General features: G+C 52.9%; 1 protein-coding gene across 5 annotated transcripts in view; it reads right to left on the bottom strand.

Annotated features, from left to right (window-relative positions):
* The window catches only part of PPP2R5C (protein phosphatase 2 regulatory subunit B'gamma), a 176,206-nt gene that overhangs the window by 15,615 nt on the left and 143,086 nt on the right, over positions 1-17,505 (bottom strand). For all 5 annotated transcript variants that reach the window (XM_030884970.2, XM_045287614.1, XM_004698798.4 and 2 more), the window contains 8 exons: positions 14,398-14,508; positions 13,325-13,417; positions 13,109-13,239; positions 9,071-9,130; positions 5,342-5,450; positions 5,096-5,149; positions 481-651; positions 177-304 (listed from right to left, as the gene is read on the bottom strand). In XM_030884970.2, coding sequence (XP_030740830.1) covers positions 177-304; positions 481-651; positions 5,096-5,149; positions 5,342-5,450; positions 9,071-9,130; positions 13,109-13,239; positions 13,325-13,417; positions 14,398-14,508 — 857 coding nt within the window. The remainder of the gene's footprint in view (positions 1-176; positions 305-480; positions 652-5,095; positions 5,150-5,341; positions 5,451-9,070; positions 9,131-13,108; positions 13,240-13,324; positions 13,418-14,397; positions 14,509-17,505) is intronic.

Genomic DNA, 17,505 nt, shown 5'->3' with positions numbered 1-17,505 from the left:
CGAGATGACCCATAGCTGTGAATCAGCTAAAAGAGCCCCCCCCCCCCCCCTGAAGTCACACCACCTCATCTATTTTGACTCAGATGGAAAGCCTGGGTTTCAAGGGTCCCTGGCTTGCCATCTCAGCTGCCTGGCCACCTAGGTGGGTGGTGGGTGGAGCACTGGGCATCTCTTACTTGTTCCAGTGGGTTTTCGAGTTGCGGTACAAGGACGGGAACATGATGGGCAGGATCTTGGCGGCGTTGTCGCTGATCAGGCTCATGATGTACTCGTTGTTCCAGTAATACAGGGCCCGCTCCGCCACCTGCAAGACGCACCGAGGGGCCAGCTTAGAACTGCCACCCCCACAGCCTGGCCGTGACCGCTGCCAACAGGGTAACGGGGACCTCAAGGGACACGGCACCCCTGAAGAGCCTTGCACAGAGAAAGCAGGGCACCACCATGAGAGGCCACCTTCGACCAGCTCCCTGCAGGCCGTACCTGGAAGTGCGGGCTGGACACACACTTGGCCAGCTGCCGGAAGAGCGGCTCCATGACCTTCACGAACTCCGAGGGTTCGATCACGTCCAGGATCTCCTCCAGCTCGTTGAGGAACATGACCTCCTTGGGGCTGTGAGTCTTTGGCCAGTACTTGAGAAGAGCCATCACCACCTACAAGAACAGCCACCATGGGGAGCGGAGGAGGGGAGTAGGGGCTGTCCCCCTTCCTGAGCACAGCCACCCCCCCACCGCCCCAGCGGTCTTGCCCTCCCGTCTCAGTGGAGCCCTGCAGGGCTAGGCTTCTGAGTTTTGTAGTTAGCGAAGCAGCTCTAATTCGGGGGTTCTGTGGCACAGCGTCTCTTCCTGTGCTCCTCGCAGGGCCCACTTCCTTTCAGTGAGGGCGACAGTACAGGACTGCTCTCCCGGCACACTGGATGTGACTCCTCGCAGATCAACGTGTGAGTGTCATAAAAAAACCCAAAACAACAACCACCACCCAACCAAACTCACTGCCGTTGGGTTGATGCCAACTCACAGTGACCCTCTAGGCCAGGGAAGAACTGCCCTGGTGAGGTTCAGAGACTAACACTTTTCGGGTCCTGCAGAGAGCGGCTGGTGGTTTTGAACTGTGGACCCTGTGGACCGCAGCTCGGCGTGTAACCTCTTTGCCACCACGGCCCCCTAACGGCTCAGCTACCCAGAAACGGAGCTTCAAGGATCTGTAGGCCACATTCATGTCATCGTGGTTAGGTGCAGCTGAGCTGGCTGTGTCGCACAGTGACACTGCGTGTAGCAGAGGGAACACTGCCCAGTCCTGCACCACGCTCACCACCACTGTGGCAGCCACTGTGGCAGCGAACCTTCTGGAGAGCCTGCCCTCCTCTTTGTCGCTGCCCTTCTACTTTACCAAGCCAGCGGTCCTCCTCCAGGGACTGGCCTCTCTGGATAACATGTACAAGGTATGTGAGATGCATTCTTGCCATCCTTGCCTCTAAGGAGCCTTCATCGGCTGGTCTGTTTGTTCTTCTGGTAGTTGATGGTCCTTTTCCTGCAGCATAGCCCACTCATCGCTCAGCTTCCACATACACAGGAGGCCACTGAAATGCCCTGTTTGAGGGGTGGGGGGAGCAGTGTCCTCTAAGAGATATCTCTGCTTTTTTACCACTTGAAACAACGCAGGAACAGGGACTGATTTCTTGGCTGCTGCTTCCATGGGGTGTTGACTGTGGTTCCATGAGACACGACAGTCCTGTCCATACAAATCCACTCTTGCACACACACCATGCACTGATGGTCTGACACATCAAAGCAGCTGTCCAGCCGGCTCACAGCACGATCCTGGAGGCTGTGTGGTTCCAGGCTTCCCACCGACCAGCCTTCTCAGCACAGCTGGGTCCCCCATTTTGCTGGCTGTGCCCAGCTTGGCAGCCACAGACTCCCTACCAGCATCCACTGAGAACAACTGTTCGCCAAAGCGCCGGGCACTCAGGCGCCTGGGTAACCATTTATGCCGTGTTGTTGGTATGAGGCGGCCTTGAGGCACAGCGATCCGTGTACAGCAGAACGAACCACGCCCTGGTCTTGCACCGTTCTTGCCACGAGTGAGCAGCACAAAGGCTCAGAAATTACGAAGAAAGCGGTCCTGCTGCTCAAGTGAGCCGGGGCATTTGCAACAACTGCCTCTACCGCTGATGACGGGCCTCCCTGCAACTGCCTCTACCGCGGATTCTTACAGAACGCATCGCTGACGACTGCCTCCCTGCGTCAGTGAACAACTATTTCATCAGTGCTGGTTGCCATGCTCCGTTCCAGCACTGGGCGCACGGTTAGGAAAAGCGGCGGATCACTTTGTGAGTGCTGTGTCCCAGAGCGTTTTCTCAGGAGAAGTAGGCAAACTCAGGAGTGACACACACCTGCTTTCGAGAGTCAGTTCCTCTGAAAATGACCCCATGCTGCACTTGCTTTTGGTGCGATTTGGCTTTTTGAATTTTGAACTAGAGGATGGTGCCTGAGCTGGAAAAGTTTGGAGCCATGAAGCAGCTTTCTTCTCTTGGACTTAAAAGTTAAAGGGAGTCTGTGGGCAGCTTGAAATGCTCACTAGATCCGCTTGTTGAGTGGAAGTGGGGTCCTCCTGGACCCACTTGCTGAGTGGAAGTGGGAGAAAAGCAGCAAGAGAGAGATGGGTTGAGTCTGGCCACTGACACCCGTGGATCTGGTCCACAGGGACTAGAGGAGAAGATGCGAGCTAGTCTGAAGCTCAGAGTTGTGTGGAACCCAAGCCCGTGGCTTGACCTAGTCAAGGGGGCTAGGGTTGTGGAGAATGTATGAAGGGGTCCTTGGTCGACAGATGAGGTGGCGGCCAATAGGCACCCCAGTGAGGCGAAATGAGCTGGGCCAGAGTTGACCAGAACCGACCAGATGGAGACGAGATTTTTGAGTCTGTGAACTGGTGCATATTGCTGCTGACATGACGGCCTGTCCGGATTTTACGTTGCTTATGGATGCGGACCCACAAGGAGCCAACTGGAATGAAGATTGTCCACATCAAAGAACAGGCCTGTCTCCTCCGAGCACTGGGTTGACCTAAATTGGCAGTGCAGAAATTGGACACCAAAAATGGGGGTGGGGGTAGGGTGGGGAATGAAGGCATGAAGTGGCAGGCCTACAAACATTCAGAGTCGGGGAATATTTTCACAGGACTATTGGAATCTGGTACAGGCGTTTACATAACTGCAATTGTTAGGCATAGGATATTTTTGTTTTGTTCACTTATAGAATATTATGTTTAAATGAGGCTGGCAGATTTTGAGTTTTATGATTTTAGCTTTATCCTGATAGGCACAAATGGTTTTATTATTATTTTTAAAAATTGTGTATGGCCAAAGAGTTGTGTAAAGGTGTCAAGTTGGCAAGGGGTGGTCTGTGGTAGTTACATAATTTCAGGTCAACTTGATTAATAAAGTGAGGGGTGGAGTCCAGCCTGTCAATCATGTCACAGGCTGATGGTGCCTCCTTCTGGGCGTGGCCTTCTCATGAGGAGGGTCCTGGGAACCTTCTCTCTCTCTCTCTCTCTTCACCTTCCTGTTGATGAGTCACGCTGAGACCTGTGTGAGCCCTGGAGATGTGTCCACTGCCACTGGATCCACAAAGCTCTGCCCCCACCAGCTGGTGATGTCCCTGCATTCTGCATCACTGTATGTGGCATCATGAGCTAGAGAGGACCTTATGGGCTAGTATTGGGCTTAGGGACTTGAGTTGGACTGGGCTGCGATGTCGTACTGATGCAAAACTGCTTCTTGATAGAAAGCTCTCTTACACATACATGAGTGTCATTGGATTTGTTTCTCTAGTCAACCCAGACTAACACATTCAGTATTAGGAATCTGTCCTTATTTTCAAGACAGATACAATCTCTCAGGAAAACAGCGATGGATGGGGGGGCTGAGGAGACAATGGGGTTCGGGTTCGCCTTCCCAGCACTGACACTGGCGTTCTCGCTCGTCATGTGGTCAGACCCGGCTCACGGTGACCCACACAGAGGGCTGAGATGCTGCCCGCCGCCCAGGCCGTGGTGACCTGCAGGGTGTTTCAGAAGCAGGGCACCAGGACTTCCTTCCTTGTTAGGTGCCAACAGCGAACAAAACGATGCCTCGTCCTGCAGCATCCTTGCCACAGTGTCCGTCCATCTCTTCGAGGGCCTGCCTCTCTTTCACGGCCCCTCCACTTTACAAGCATGATGTCCTTCTCCAGGGACAGGTGTCTCCCGACAGACAACATGTCCAAAGTCCGTGAGAGGAAGTCTCTCCATCTCGGACTCTACGGAGCGTTCTGGTTGTATGCCTGCCTGTCCATGGTACCTTCAAAACTCTCCATCAGCACCACCGTTCAAGGGCATCAAATCTTGGGTCTTTGTTCCTACTAAGTGTTAGTCTAGAAGTGCCACGGAAACTAGGTCAGCGTCATGGCAACCTGCCGGACGCCACTAACAGCCGGGTGGCAGGACACGATGCGGCTACTCTTCTAGCCCCCAAAGCCCATCGCCACCCGTTGACTCCACCTCACAGTGACCCTGTGCAGTGACAGGAGTTGCAGTTAAGAAAGCATTTAAATGTTGAAACGGATTTTGTTAACTAGGCCTTTTTGTTTATTTCTTGTTTTTTTATTTTTAATAAAGGGAAGTGCTAAGAAAATGAGTCACCCAAACCGCAGCTGGCATAAGCATGAGGGACGGGGCAGAGACATGCCGTGCTGCACCTGGAGAGAACGGGCACATGAGAGCGCTCTCTTGTACCAGGAGTGCTGTGTAGAAAGGTGCACGAGACTTCCTCAGGCCATGGGCCGCTAAGTGTGCTGTCCAAGCAAGGGGAGGGGACAGTGCTGCCACACACCTGGCCTCGTGGAGGTGACCCTTCCGGGGCTTTCAGCACAGAACACACGCTCAGGGACAATGAAATGATGCACCTGGGAGCACTGACCAAATGCTGTCCCAAGGGCAGGGGCCAGCTCATCAGCACGGCAGCCCCTGTAAGGAAGAGGCTGTGCTGAAGGCAACCTGGTGAGCATGCGGTGCATGCGCATGAGCCTCGGGGGCTGCGGTGGGAGGGAGGATGCTTACTGGTTCAGTGAGAGTGCTGTCCTTTTCCAAAAACTGCACGACACAGTACGCCAGCTGGAGAGGAGGAGGAGGAGAGGATTAACCCTTCATTTTAACACAGCACCAGATACCTCCCCATGTGCCCACACCCTAGGTGTGATGGGAGACCCCCACTCCTGGCTAGAGGGGCGCAGAAGACAGCCTTGTTTGGGGCTGGGCTCCAGGTCATGTGTGGGAGCTCTGCTCTGGGGCCGGCCGGCCTCTTACCTGTGGGTGGTAGACACTCAGAGACTTCACTTTGTGCAGGGGCAGCAACACCTTCAGCAGGAAGATCTTGTGCTCTTCCTTCAGCGGTAAGGCAAACCCGTTGATGATACTGCGGAGGGAAGAGAGTGGGCCGAGCGTGAGTGTTCACAAACTTCACAATGAAAAGGAAGCAAAGGCTTTGCTGGCTTCTCTTCATTTGGGTTCTCACCACAAAAACCAGGATGTGTTTCGGGGGAAGTAAAAGGGGTGGGGGGAGGGGGAAAGGAATCAGCACAGAAAAAGATTACTAAACAAAAACCCCCAAACCAAATGAGTTTAAAATTTTGATGGGCAGGTGTCTAGGCAGAGCAGCAAGCAGCTGGCCCGGTAACAGTAGCCCGGGCGGGGACACAATCTTATCGCTCTCAGGGCCCGCAGACGGAGCGCAGTCTGGCTGCACAGCACCTTCCTGCTGGCTGGGCTCCTGGAGCTGGCAGAGGTGAGGCTGAGCCGAACACCCGCAAGAAAGTGGTGCTTTTGTGCACAGAAAGGAGGGCCCCGTGCACCCCCTCAGCTGACATGCTTTTCTCTCAAACACCAGTAGTCAGAGTGACGGAAACAGTCAGAGCTTGTTTCCCGCTGTCCCCCCTGGCACATGCCACCTCAGTGTCCTGGGAGCACTGTGGGAGGGCGTCCTCCTAAGTGGCCTGCCAGGGAGACATGCTCATTCCCACGGAGAAAATGAACGACCAGACCCCTGCCCTGGGAGAGCAGAACAGCCGCTGGCTGAGGCCGTGGGAGCATCCTGGACGCCCTGTGCCTCACGGCAGAGGCCCTGGTCCTCCAGCACCCAGCAAGGCTCACACACCTGCCGTCCTGGATTGGCAGACAAGGAGGTGGAAACAGGCAGAGGCTACCTGCCAAGTCCCACGGTGGAGCTGCGCAAGCTGTCTCTCAAGGCAGGCTCCCCACACTAGCCCCAACCCTGCTCCTTGACAAGAGGTCACACATCCCTTCTGCACAGCAAGGGGAGGCTCCCTCAGAGCTGCTGGGCAGGAATCAAAGCCACAAGGTCCTCAAGGTGCACCTGGAGGGGAGGGTGCAGTGGCCTAGAGTAAGCCTGAGGCCACCCCAGCTGCAGGGCTGCTCCAGGCCTTACCTGTTAAGGGCCCTGTCCCCAAGAGGGCGCAAGTCACTCACTTCTCAACTCGGCCTGGAATACTAGGTTAGAAGTCTAGTTCCAAATGTACGGACCACTGAGCTGGTTTGACAGTACTTTATGCTGAGGTTCACACCGCACATTACTTCCCATTGGGCATCTCCACACAAAGGAATGATAGCAAGCAAACACTTCACTTGGATTAAACTGTAATTCTTCTTTTCTTTTTTAATTAAGTCATTTTATTGGGAGCTCATACAACTCTTATCACAATCCCTACATACATCCATTGTATCAAGTACACATTTGTTGTCCTCATTTCTCAAAACACGTGCTTTCTACTTGAGCCCTTGATATCCGCTAATTTTCCCTCTCCTCCCTCATGAACTCTTGATAATTTATAAATAATTATTGTTTTGTCATATCTAGCACTGTCCGACGTCTCCCTTCATCCACTTTTCTGTTGTCCATCCCCCAGGGAAGAGGCTTTATGTAGATCCTTGTAATTGGTTCCCCCTTTCTACCCTACCTTCCCTCCACCCTCCCAGTATTGCCATTCTCACCACTGGTCATGAAGGGATCATCTGTCCTGGATTCCCTGTTTCCAGTTCCTATCTGTACCAGTGTACATCCTCTGGTCTAGCCAGATTTGTAAGGTAGAATTGGGATCATGATGGGGGTGGGGGTGGGAGGAAGCATTTGAGAACTAGAGGAATGTTGTATGTTTCATCGTTACTACACTGCACCCTGACTGGCTCATCTCCTCCCCACGACCCTTCTGTAAGTGGGTGTCCAAACTGATCATTCTTTCTCAAGTGTGCCTATGAAAATTACTTAAGCCATGGGTAGGGAGGGGAAAAAATGAAGAGCTGACACCAAGGGCTCAAGTAGAAAGCAAATGTTTTGAGAATGATGATGGCAACAAATGTATAAATGCGCTTGACACAATGTATGTATGTATGGATTGTGATAAGAGTTGTACGAGCCCCAAATAAAATGATTAAATTAAAAAAAAAAAAAGAAGAAAATTACTTAAGCCCAAAGCACTGTGACCCACAAGGGGCTTCCAAAAGTTTGTGGGAAGATTCCATTATCTTCTAGTTCTACTTCCTATGAACTTTTTAAAGGCCGCCCTTGTAATGACCATTTATTCAACACTCTAAACACACGGTAACTGTCTAGGCCTCTTACAAACTTGTGTAAAGCTGCAGACATGTCTATTTTCAACATCGCTCTTGAGGAAATAACTAAAGTGGTCGTTCCCATACTAATAAGACTGAAGTGTGGGATACTTGTGCCAGTCAAACAAAATATTGCCACCAGAGGGGAAAAAAAATCAAATCATAGGAACCTTTCTGGAACAAAAGTGCCAAAATGTAAACTCTGGATTTTGACACTCCTCCATCTAGATCTACACACTCTGAGGCTTCCCTGGAGAAGTCTACATCCTCCTAGTCACAGCACGCCAGGACACCCCGCGGGGCATCTGCAGAGAGCCAGCTGGTGCTCCATTCAAGTGTTCTTTCCCGTTTCAAGGACCAAACAAGTCTGAAGGGCGTGAGACCGGGGTCTGGGCCGATGGGGTGAGCTTTCACAACGGAATCCCTGTAAGACAAGGCTTCCGAGCCGTCAAGGAGGAGCAAGGGCACTGTCTTGAAGGGAAAAATCTCTGGGTACACTCGACTTTTGGCCTTCCTCTCACCACTCGGTTTCTCCCCGCCCCTTTTAAAAAATAATCATTTTATTAGGGGCTCATACAACTCATCACAATCTGTACATACGCCATCTGTGTCCAGCACGTTAGTACATATGTTGACTTCATCATTCTTACGACACCCACTTGAGCCCTTGGTGTCAGCTCATTTTCCCCCCTCCCTCCCCCCATTTTTAGACTTCTTGGTAACCTTCTGTCAACCTTCTCTAAGACTTCTTGGTAATAAGCCGGTGATGAGCCTCTGTCCTGTGAAAAAATCTAGACATAACCCTTAGAGTCCCACAGAGCAACCTTCATAACCTTGTGAAGTGGCCTTTCCGCCTTGAGTTTCACGGGCTCACCGACCGACTCCCCCAGGAGCCGCTGCTTTGGATGACGGCACCTTCGTAGGCTGCTGTGGCCCTACACACAGCAGAACAAGACACTGCCTGGCCTGCGCCGTCCTCACAGCTGTTCTTCTGTCTGAGCCCATTGCTGCAGGCACCGTGTCCATCTACCCACCGAGGGCCTTCCTCCTTTCCGCTGCCCCTCTACCTGACCAGGCAGGAGGCCCAGGGCAGGGTGCTCCTGAGAGAACGTGTCCGCAGCCATCCGCTGGGGGCAGAGACATGCCTACACTCTGTCTGGAGTAAACCCAGGCGGGCCTGAACTGCAAACCCAGTGGCAGTGCTTTCCGACTGACCTCCGGTGACAGACTCCACGTCTGAAGTACACAGATGGGCGAGCTCTGCCAACTGGTGTCCGGTCAAGAGCTCACGGATTCCTCTCTAAACTCTTCTAGAAAATGGTTCAAATAGTCTTGTTGGGGGTGCGGGGCACCGTGGGTTCCATCAATTCCACTAGAAGCCATTCACGATTGTCATCACGGTGAACTTACCTCCCCAATATTTCCAGTAATTCTGCTATGCCATTGTGATGCTCTGTTTCATAAATAAACCTAGAACAAATGATCCGTCAGTTAGATTTGACAGACTGGGAAGAGGAAGAGGCTGACCACTTGTACAAGTTTGGCTGTGGGAACGCTCGGGAACAGCAGTGGGAGGCTGTGTGCCACGGGCACAGAAGACGATGATGAGGCCCTCGCTTGGGTGGCCAGGTACTGAACCTAACTGAAGGAACGCTGCCCCCTCCCAGTGGAGTTGGCCACCGGGACGGGGGTGGAAGGAAGCTTTCTGGACCTTCACTGGCTCATGGGGCCCAGCTCACAATGAGAGGAAACAGCTGCAAACGTCCATTAGTGGTCAGAATGAGGACGGTATGAAATGTATGAATCTAGGACAATTGGAAGTCATCCAAAATGAAATGCAATGTCCAGAGAGAACTCTCCTGGGCATCAGTGACCTGAGGTGGGCTGGTACTGGCCACTGAGAATCGGACGATCACAGAGCCTACGACACTAGGGACGACAGATGGAAGAGGAGAGGCACTGCACTCACGTGGAGAGGAACATTTAAATTCTGTCTCCACGTGCACTGCTGCCTGTGACAGGGCAATAGCCACAGGCCGTGAGGAGGACCAGTTAATACGACTACTGTTCAAATTCAGGCAGCAGGCACTGACGCCAGAGATTAAGACGCTCATGTGGCAGCTGGTTAAGAGTGGGCCACTAACGGAAAGGTCAGTGGTTCGAACCCACCAGAGGAAGGCGAGGGAGTCTGACTCTGTGAAAATGTGTGGCCCCAGAAACCCTATGCGGCAGCAGTTCCGCTTCATCCTGTGTGGTCACTATGAGCCTGAATCACCTCCACAGCAAGGGGTTTGGCTTTGGGTATCTTTATCGTGGTCTGAAATCAATCAAATATGCAACCAGATGTGTTGATAACCATAAAGAAGGATCCAGAGTTGGAAAATAGGGTCTTCATGACAGAAGTGATGCTGAGAATCTGCAAGGGCAATGACTTAGTCCACCACACAAATGACAAGACACGTGGACGTCACTGGGTGGAATACACAGGAATCCCATCAACCACTTCCGTGAAAGGACCTGAGGGGGCGCGGCTCAGTGTCTGTCGTCAGTGAGAAAGAGGCCAGAGGTGGAGGGCGGAGCAGCCCACCAAGTGGAGGATGAAAACAAGTGACACAAGTGCAGGGGAGCCAAAAGGTGACCCTGAATACTTCCTTCCCTAATTCAGCAACCGCCTCAGAACACATGCCACGCCTTGAGCACTGACGACCAGGTGACCAAGGGCCAGATGGCTGCGGAAGCGCATCAAAGGCATCAAATGTGAAGAAAACAAATGGAAGAAACCACAATTAGTCAGAAGAGACTGAAACCCGTTCTTGAGCACCGAGCAGCTGAAGCGGGAAGAATACAAGAAGGGGGAACAGGAGACTGAAGGGTGGCTCAAGGTGAAGTATTCCAAAGACCTGGACCCAGAGAAAACCAACAGGGAAGAGAACACGGCCGATACTTCTTAAGCTGAAATAATCGGAAAGACAACTTCAAGCTCTGAGTTGAAATAGTGAAGGGTTCTGTACAACACTGAATGACCCAGAAGCATCAAGAGATGGAATATGACCCACAGAGCTACTGTGCCAGCAAGAACTGGATGATGTTCAGGAGGTACCCCGTGGTGAGGAGCCAGTGGCAGTAGAGGAAGAAGTCCAAAGCTGCCCTGAAGGGACTGAGAGAACACCAACTGAGGCCTTTCAATAAATGGACCGATGCCGAAGTCACCCCTGCCTATGCTAAGGAATCTGGAAGACCGTTTCCTGGCCAAGAGACTGAACGAGATCCATATTTGTGCCCATTCTAAAGAAAGGTGACCCACCAGAATGTGGAGCTGATCAAATAATGTCCTTAATATCACATTCAAGGAAAATTTTCTTGAAATAATCAAATAACTGTTGGAGCAGTACAGTGGCAGGGAACTGCCAAGAATCCAAGCCAGGCTCAGAAGAGGATGTGGAACAAGGGAGATCTTTGTAGATGTCAGATAGGTCTTGGCTGGAAGCAGAAAGCACCAGAAAGAGACTGACAACCATTTTCCCAACTATGCAGAGGCGTCTGACTGTGCCGATCAGAATAAACTGTGGCAAATGTGGTGAAGAATGGGAATTTCAAAATGCTTCCTTGTGCTCAGACAGAATCTGTCATTAGAACAGAACGAGGTGTGCAGCAGGGCTGTATGTTTTCCTTGTATCTATTCAATCTGCGTTCTGATCCAAGAAGCTGGGCTGGAAGAAGAAGAAGAAGGCACCAGGAGTGGAGGAAGCCACGTTCACATCCTGTGAGATGCCAACGACACTTGCTTCACCAAAGCGCAGAGAGGACTTGAAGCGCCTGCTGATGAAGCTTGTGAGATTACAGTCTTCAGTATGGATGACACCCCAAAGAAGACCTGAGTCCTCACAGCTGGACCAGAAAGCAACATCGTGGTAAACGGAGAGAAGACTGAAGCTGCCAAGGATTTCATTTTACTTGAGCCCACCCTCACCCCCCACAGAAAATCAAAGTCAAGAAACCAAATGGCACACTGCATCGGGCTCATCTGCTGCACGGGACCTCTTCAATGTGTTCAAGAGTGAAGAGGTTGCGTTGAGCACACTAAAGTGCGTCTGACCCGAGCCACGGTATTTCCAAAGGCTTCATATGCAGGTAAAGCTGAACAACGAATGAATAAGTAGGACCGGAGAAGATTTGAATTATGGCGTCAGTGAAGAATATGGAAGATACCACGGACTGCCAAAAGAACGGACAAATCTGTCTTGCAAGAACAGCCAACATACTCCTTAAAAGTGAGGGATGGAGCCTTGTCTCGAGTATGTTAGACCTGTTCTCAGGAGTGACCAGTCTCTGGTGAAGGGCAGCGTTCCTAACAGAGAAGAGGGCCTGGGAAAGGAGGAGGACCCTCAACAGGATGAACTGACAGTGGCTGCACCGCAGCACGGACTGTGAGGAGGGCGCGGGACCAGCAGCGTGGTACACAGGCTTGCTAGGAGCTGGGACGCACACAGTGGCGCCTCGGTGTGGGAGATGGGGTGGGATGAGGCAGGCAGTCTGCACAACTGCCCACTAGACTGGCCATGCGTGAGAGGAATGGGAAGGAACCCGGAGACTGAGGAGTCGTCTCGGCCTCTCTGCACATGGACGGTCATCGCACTCCTCCATGCTGGGTCATGGCAGCCAGGTAAGAAAGGCAGGGTTGGCAGCATCAGCGACAGTCACTGCACGTGGGTGGGAGGGTGGTAAGGGACCTGCGGAAGCCACACTACACAAGGCCTGTCCTGCTCTGGCTTTCCAGGCATGCGGTCACACTGTCCCATCATTGCCAGGCCTGCCACTCCTTAGGGAGAGCAGGTTCCACTTGTTGACATTGGTTCCGGGCCCACTATGGGCTGGGTGGCAACCAGCAACATCCTGGCCCTCCAGGGGATGGAGCCCCGCCCATGTAGCCTGAGAGTCCTGAGGCCTGGGAGGTGGTGGAGAAGGGAGGGTAACCATGGACCTTCCAGGAGGCTGAGGCTGCAGCAGCTGAGACCTGGGGTCAGTAGGAGGCCTGAGGCCAGCAGAAGGCAGGCACTGTGGGGCTGCGAGGGCCCTGCCGAGGAAGGGGCCAGTGCACCCCAGCCCTGGCTGGTGTGACTCAGGGACGCAGTAGAAAGGGAGGGGTCACAAGACAAGTTAGGACGCAGAACCAGGAAACAGGGTGGTGAGGAGGGAAGTTTGGGGTGTGTGTGCGCGTGTGTGTGGGGGTGTCAGTTGTGAGCAGAGTGAGCAGAGAGGAAGCATTCAGGCGAATCCTCACTTGGAATGTTCTGGAATGCTCTTCCATAAGCCGTGGGGCTGTGGCCTGCTTCAGAATGAACTCGGACAGGATTTGTATTTGAGGTCAGCAGGCCACAGCCCCACGGCCCACAGAACATCACTAGGCCACAACGAGATCCACACTAGCCACCCCACCCACCGACTTACCTATAAAATATATTATTTATCTGTTTTCTGATGTACGCTCTTAAGCCTAAGAATTTTCCATAGATTCTGTGGAGGGTGGTTTTGAGGAAATCTCTCTCCCGGGGGTCTTCACTGTCAAAGAGCTCTAAAAGCTTCAAGAAGAAAAAGACACCGGGTGACTGAGTGGGCCCGTGTGTGGCAGGGCCTGCCCCTCGGGTGCCAGTGCAGGGTACTTACCTGCAGTACAAACTTCTGATCTATATATTTCTTCGCTGTGTTAGGTTGGAAATCTGGAGACTCTAAAAATCTTAAGAAAAATTCATAAACAAGCTGGGAGGAAAAGAGAGAGAAACTACAGTGAGTCAAACCACATGGTATTTTATCAAATGGAAATTAAAATCCACCATCAATGGAGTCTTCATTTGATTGCAAGTACCAGATTTAAAAAGCCCTAAATCTACAGGAACCCTCAGTCACAGGGCTTCACTTCAGGCTAGCTGACGACGACGGAAGTGATTGTTATTTCGAGAACCACAGACTGTGCCCTTAGCTGGCCCTGGAAGGAAATTGTTTCTACCGCTGAGGTCGCCGGTGCCACCTGCACAGCTGGGAGATTATCGCACACAGTGGCCACACACGGGGCTGTGACCAGACTCCACACCTGGGACAGAGTCACAGCTAGAGGCAGCTGGGACTGCTGGGCAAGGAGGCAGGTAGGTGCACCGGTCACCTGGAGCCAGATCAGTTCTTGCCTTTTTGCTAATATGGGTGGGGGTGGGGGAGGATGTCACCATCACTGCATGCCTATGGTGATGCCAAACTCCTGTGGGTCAGACATGCTCTGCTACCAAGACATGGAGCAGACTCTTGTTGGGCCCCTCCATCTTGCCCTCTCCCACTCCCAGAGGTGACCCGGCCCCCCTCACCCCCACTGGACTGGCACGCTTGCAGCCTCTGCCTGGGCATCCTACCCAGCAGCCTCCCTTTCTGGTTGGTCGGCACACATTACTGAGAGCTGTACACCTCAGTGTGGAGGCCTGAGAAACCGTTCCCCTCAGGGCGCTGGGCCCAGTCTCACCGTGACCAACAATGGGGCTTTTGTGGAAAGCGTGGACAATTCCACTTCTCGGGACTTTGTGCCAAGTGTCCAAACACACATGCAAACTACCCTGTCACTGCTCTTCACTGGCATTTCCAGGCTGGTAAGGCCTGCAGCTAGAAGACCAGTGGCCCAGGTGACTGGTGGAAGGGTGGCCTGAGGTCCCCGCCCCTCCCCACCCCCCACCCCTCACGCACACTCCTGTCTGTACCTGTAGATGAGGCCAGGCTGCTTCTAGCGTGGGCTCGTCTTCCTCTGGGTCAAACTCTGCTCCCGTGGGATTGGAGGATGGTGGTAACGTTCGAAACATGTTAACTGCGAACTGAAATCCACACATTTTCCTGGTTACAATCAGGACATTTGCCCCGGGCACAGAGAACAGCGCCGGGAGCCTGAGTGGCTCAAATGATCACTGGCATGTACTTATCTGGAGGGGAGGAGAGGGTCCTGAAGGCATTCCTTAACGAAAACCACAGCAGAAAGCATGCCCTTGGCCCAGTTCCCCCCCAACCCCACTCCCCAAGTCCCTGTGCCTGGCCTGGCCAGCTGGCCAGCACCCTTGAGGGGCAGGAAGGTGACGACTGCTGGGGTGGGAAAAGCAGAGGGCCTGCATGCTGGTAAGGCAAGGGCGAGCTTCTGAAGGAGACAAGATGATGGACGGCACACGACAGAGGCTGCGTGGCACTGGGGAGTCTGGGGGGCCAGGAGCTACGCTGTACCATCAGCCACGATGGGGGGCGTGGTCAGGACAGGCATCTGCTGGCCGATGCTGCTGGTGGCTTTCCGGTTGGCCCCACCCGGCTCACGGTGAGCCTGTGCAAATGCCTGGACTACTGAGCTTTGCAAGTGGCTCCCCAGCCCTTCCTTCCAGCTCGGTTCAGAAGGCCCGCCGAGACTTGTTCGGTGTCACAGCCACACACAAGCCCCCACTGACAGACAGGCGGTGGCTAAGCATGACGTGCCTGGGCCAGGAATCAGCCTGGGACCTCCCCTGGAGAAGGCGGTCTGCTACCACTGGGCCCTTAGGTCCTGAGTTTCTAGAGAGAAGGCTGAGAGAAGGCTGCATCCCAGCCGGGGGTGGGGGTGTGTGCGAGCCCACCGCTGGGAGGACAAGGGGATCTCTGGGGAAAAGGTGGCTCTCACCTGACTCCTTTCTCTCTCCAGTCTCTACCTCTCTGCTGCCCAAAACACTTTCCTCACCCCTATAAGAGCCACCCCCAAACCAGGCCCACTGCTTTCCAGTGGACTCCGCCTCGCAGTGACCCTGTAGGACAGGGATGTCAAACTGGCGGCCAGTGGGCCGCATGTGGCCTCCGAGGTAATTTCTTGTGGCCCACGATGCTCTGAAATAAAATGTTATAAGGGAATTGTGTGTACGGTATTGCCTCCATCTCCGCTAAGCGCTATTTTATCCATAACAATGTTTTCTATTTCATTGTATTTCAGAGCATCACGGGCCACAAGAAATTATCTTGAGGGCCCGCATGCGGGCCCGTGGGCCACCAGTTTGACGCCCCTGCCCTCAGACAGTCCTCCAGGGAATCTTCATGGATGCAGCTGGTGGGCTCCAACCGCTGACCTTGCTGTTGGCAGCCTGGCGAGTGCTAACCCTGGGCGGGTTGCCAGCCCATCAGCATGGATGCCTTTTACAACAGACGCTTTCTAATACAATCCAGGGTCCTCAGGGCAGAGGTGCAGTCTGGTGTCGGCCTGATTGACACGAGAAGTGAGCGCTCAAAGGCAGCGAAGCGTGCTCTCACACCTTCGTGATGGAACAAGCAAGCTGCACTGCTCTCCATCCTCCGTCCGCAGCCACGGGGCTCAGAGAGGGGTCCTGTCACACCCCACAGCACGAAGCCAGCATCCCGACGACGTCACACAGCAATTAGAGACACTCTGCCACTGAAACCCCAAAGCCAAACCCACTGACTTAGAAATGGGGTCCTGTCACCCCCACAGCACAGAGCCAACACCCACTCTGTAATGGTAATTAGACACCAGCCCAAGCCCACTGAGTCGAGTGACCCTACCAGGGCAGGGTAGAGCTGCGACCCATGCCCTCCTGGGCAGTCGCTTTCCTGGAAGCAGGTGGCCCATCTTTGTCCTGGGGAGACCAAGGGGTTCTAACCACCCACTTTTTTGGTGAGCAGCCTAATGTCTACCCACTGTGCCACCAGGGCTCCCAGATATTATCTGGGGTGGGGAGGGACACGGGGTGCCCAAGGCGACATGGCCAAGGGGAACAGGGAGACCAAGCTGGGGTGAGTGTGTGGGTAGGAGTAAGTTCGAGTGCCAGACACAGGCTTCTCTCATGCCCCCTCCAGAACCAAGCGCTGCTTTCGAAGAACACCTGCCTTTAATGTGATGGTTAATAACTACGTTTACAGTAAGTTAAATTCTTATTTTGAACAGCTTGTTATTTCAACACGCAAATATATTCTGAAATAACAGCTCAGCGAAGAGAAAACCTGATGTATCTTTGCAGAACACTTCCCAGAGGAAATGCTCATCCCGTAACTGGTTCACAACTAGAAGTCTCCCCGTCTTGCTTCTGATGAGTGTGAGGGTGTGGCAGGTGTGTCGTCATATTTGCACGACTGGAGAATAGATAATATACACGTGGGGCGATCATTTACAATAGCTCTCATTCAATGTAATTTGGTGCGATAACCAGAGAAGAGCGGAGTTTTGGAATTTCTCTTTTAAGTTATTTCCTCTGGGCCAGAGGTCAACTTTACAGATTCTGAAGGGTGTACTGCTCAACATTTAATCCTGACAAGTTCAAATGAACACGAATGAAAATAATTTCACAGCAAATAACCACACAGCCACCACCTAGAGTTTATCATTAACACGTGTATTTGTTTTATGACAAATTCTGATATGTGTGTGTGTGTGTGTGTTGGCAATAAACGATGAGAGCGCTTAGATTCTGCATCCCACAGACAACATGAACTGAGAGGTGAAATTTCAGAGTCAGGGACACACACCTAAGCATCTTCACGTCATCTTGCCTCCACCAACACCCCAGGGGTATAAAGTCACCTGTGGTCTCTGATGAGGGCATTTAAAATAACCGCTGCCAGGTGGCCTGGAGTAAAACGATGAGTGCTGTGTGTCCTATAAATGGTGGGCTGACACTGTGGCTACAACACCGGTCACACATACCTGCGGTTGTGAGGCTGCCTCAGGACCGGAGAGCATCTTTCTCCTGCACTTGGGGCTGCACTTGGGGCTACAACTAGTCGGCACCTAACAACGTCACACTGTAGATGAAGAACTAGTACCTAACAACGTCACACTGTAGATGAAGAACTAG

Source organism: Echinops telfairi, unplaced genomic scaffold (genome assembly GCF_000313985.2).
Source record: "Echinops telfairi isolate 266 unplaced genomic scaffold, ASM31398v2 ScPeMD7_18;HRSCAF=68, whole genome shotgun sequence".
In the NCBI taxonomy this organism is placed as follows: Eukaryota; Metazoa; Chordata; class Mammalia; order Afrosoricida; family Tenrecidae; genus Echinops; species Echinops telfairi.
The sequence above is the reverse complement of the archived record's forward strand: the minus strand, read 5'-3'. Positions and strand labels throughout refer to the sequence as shown.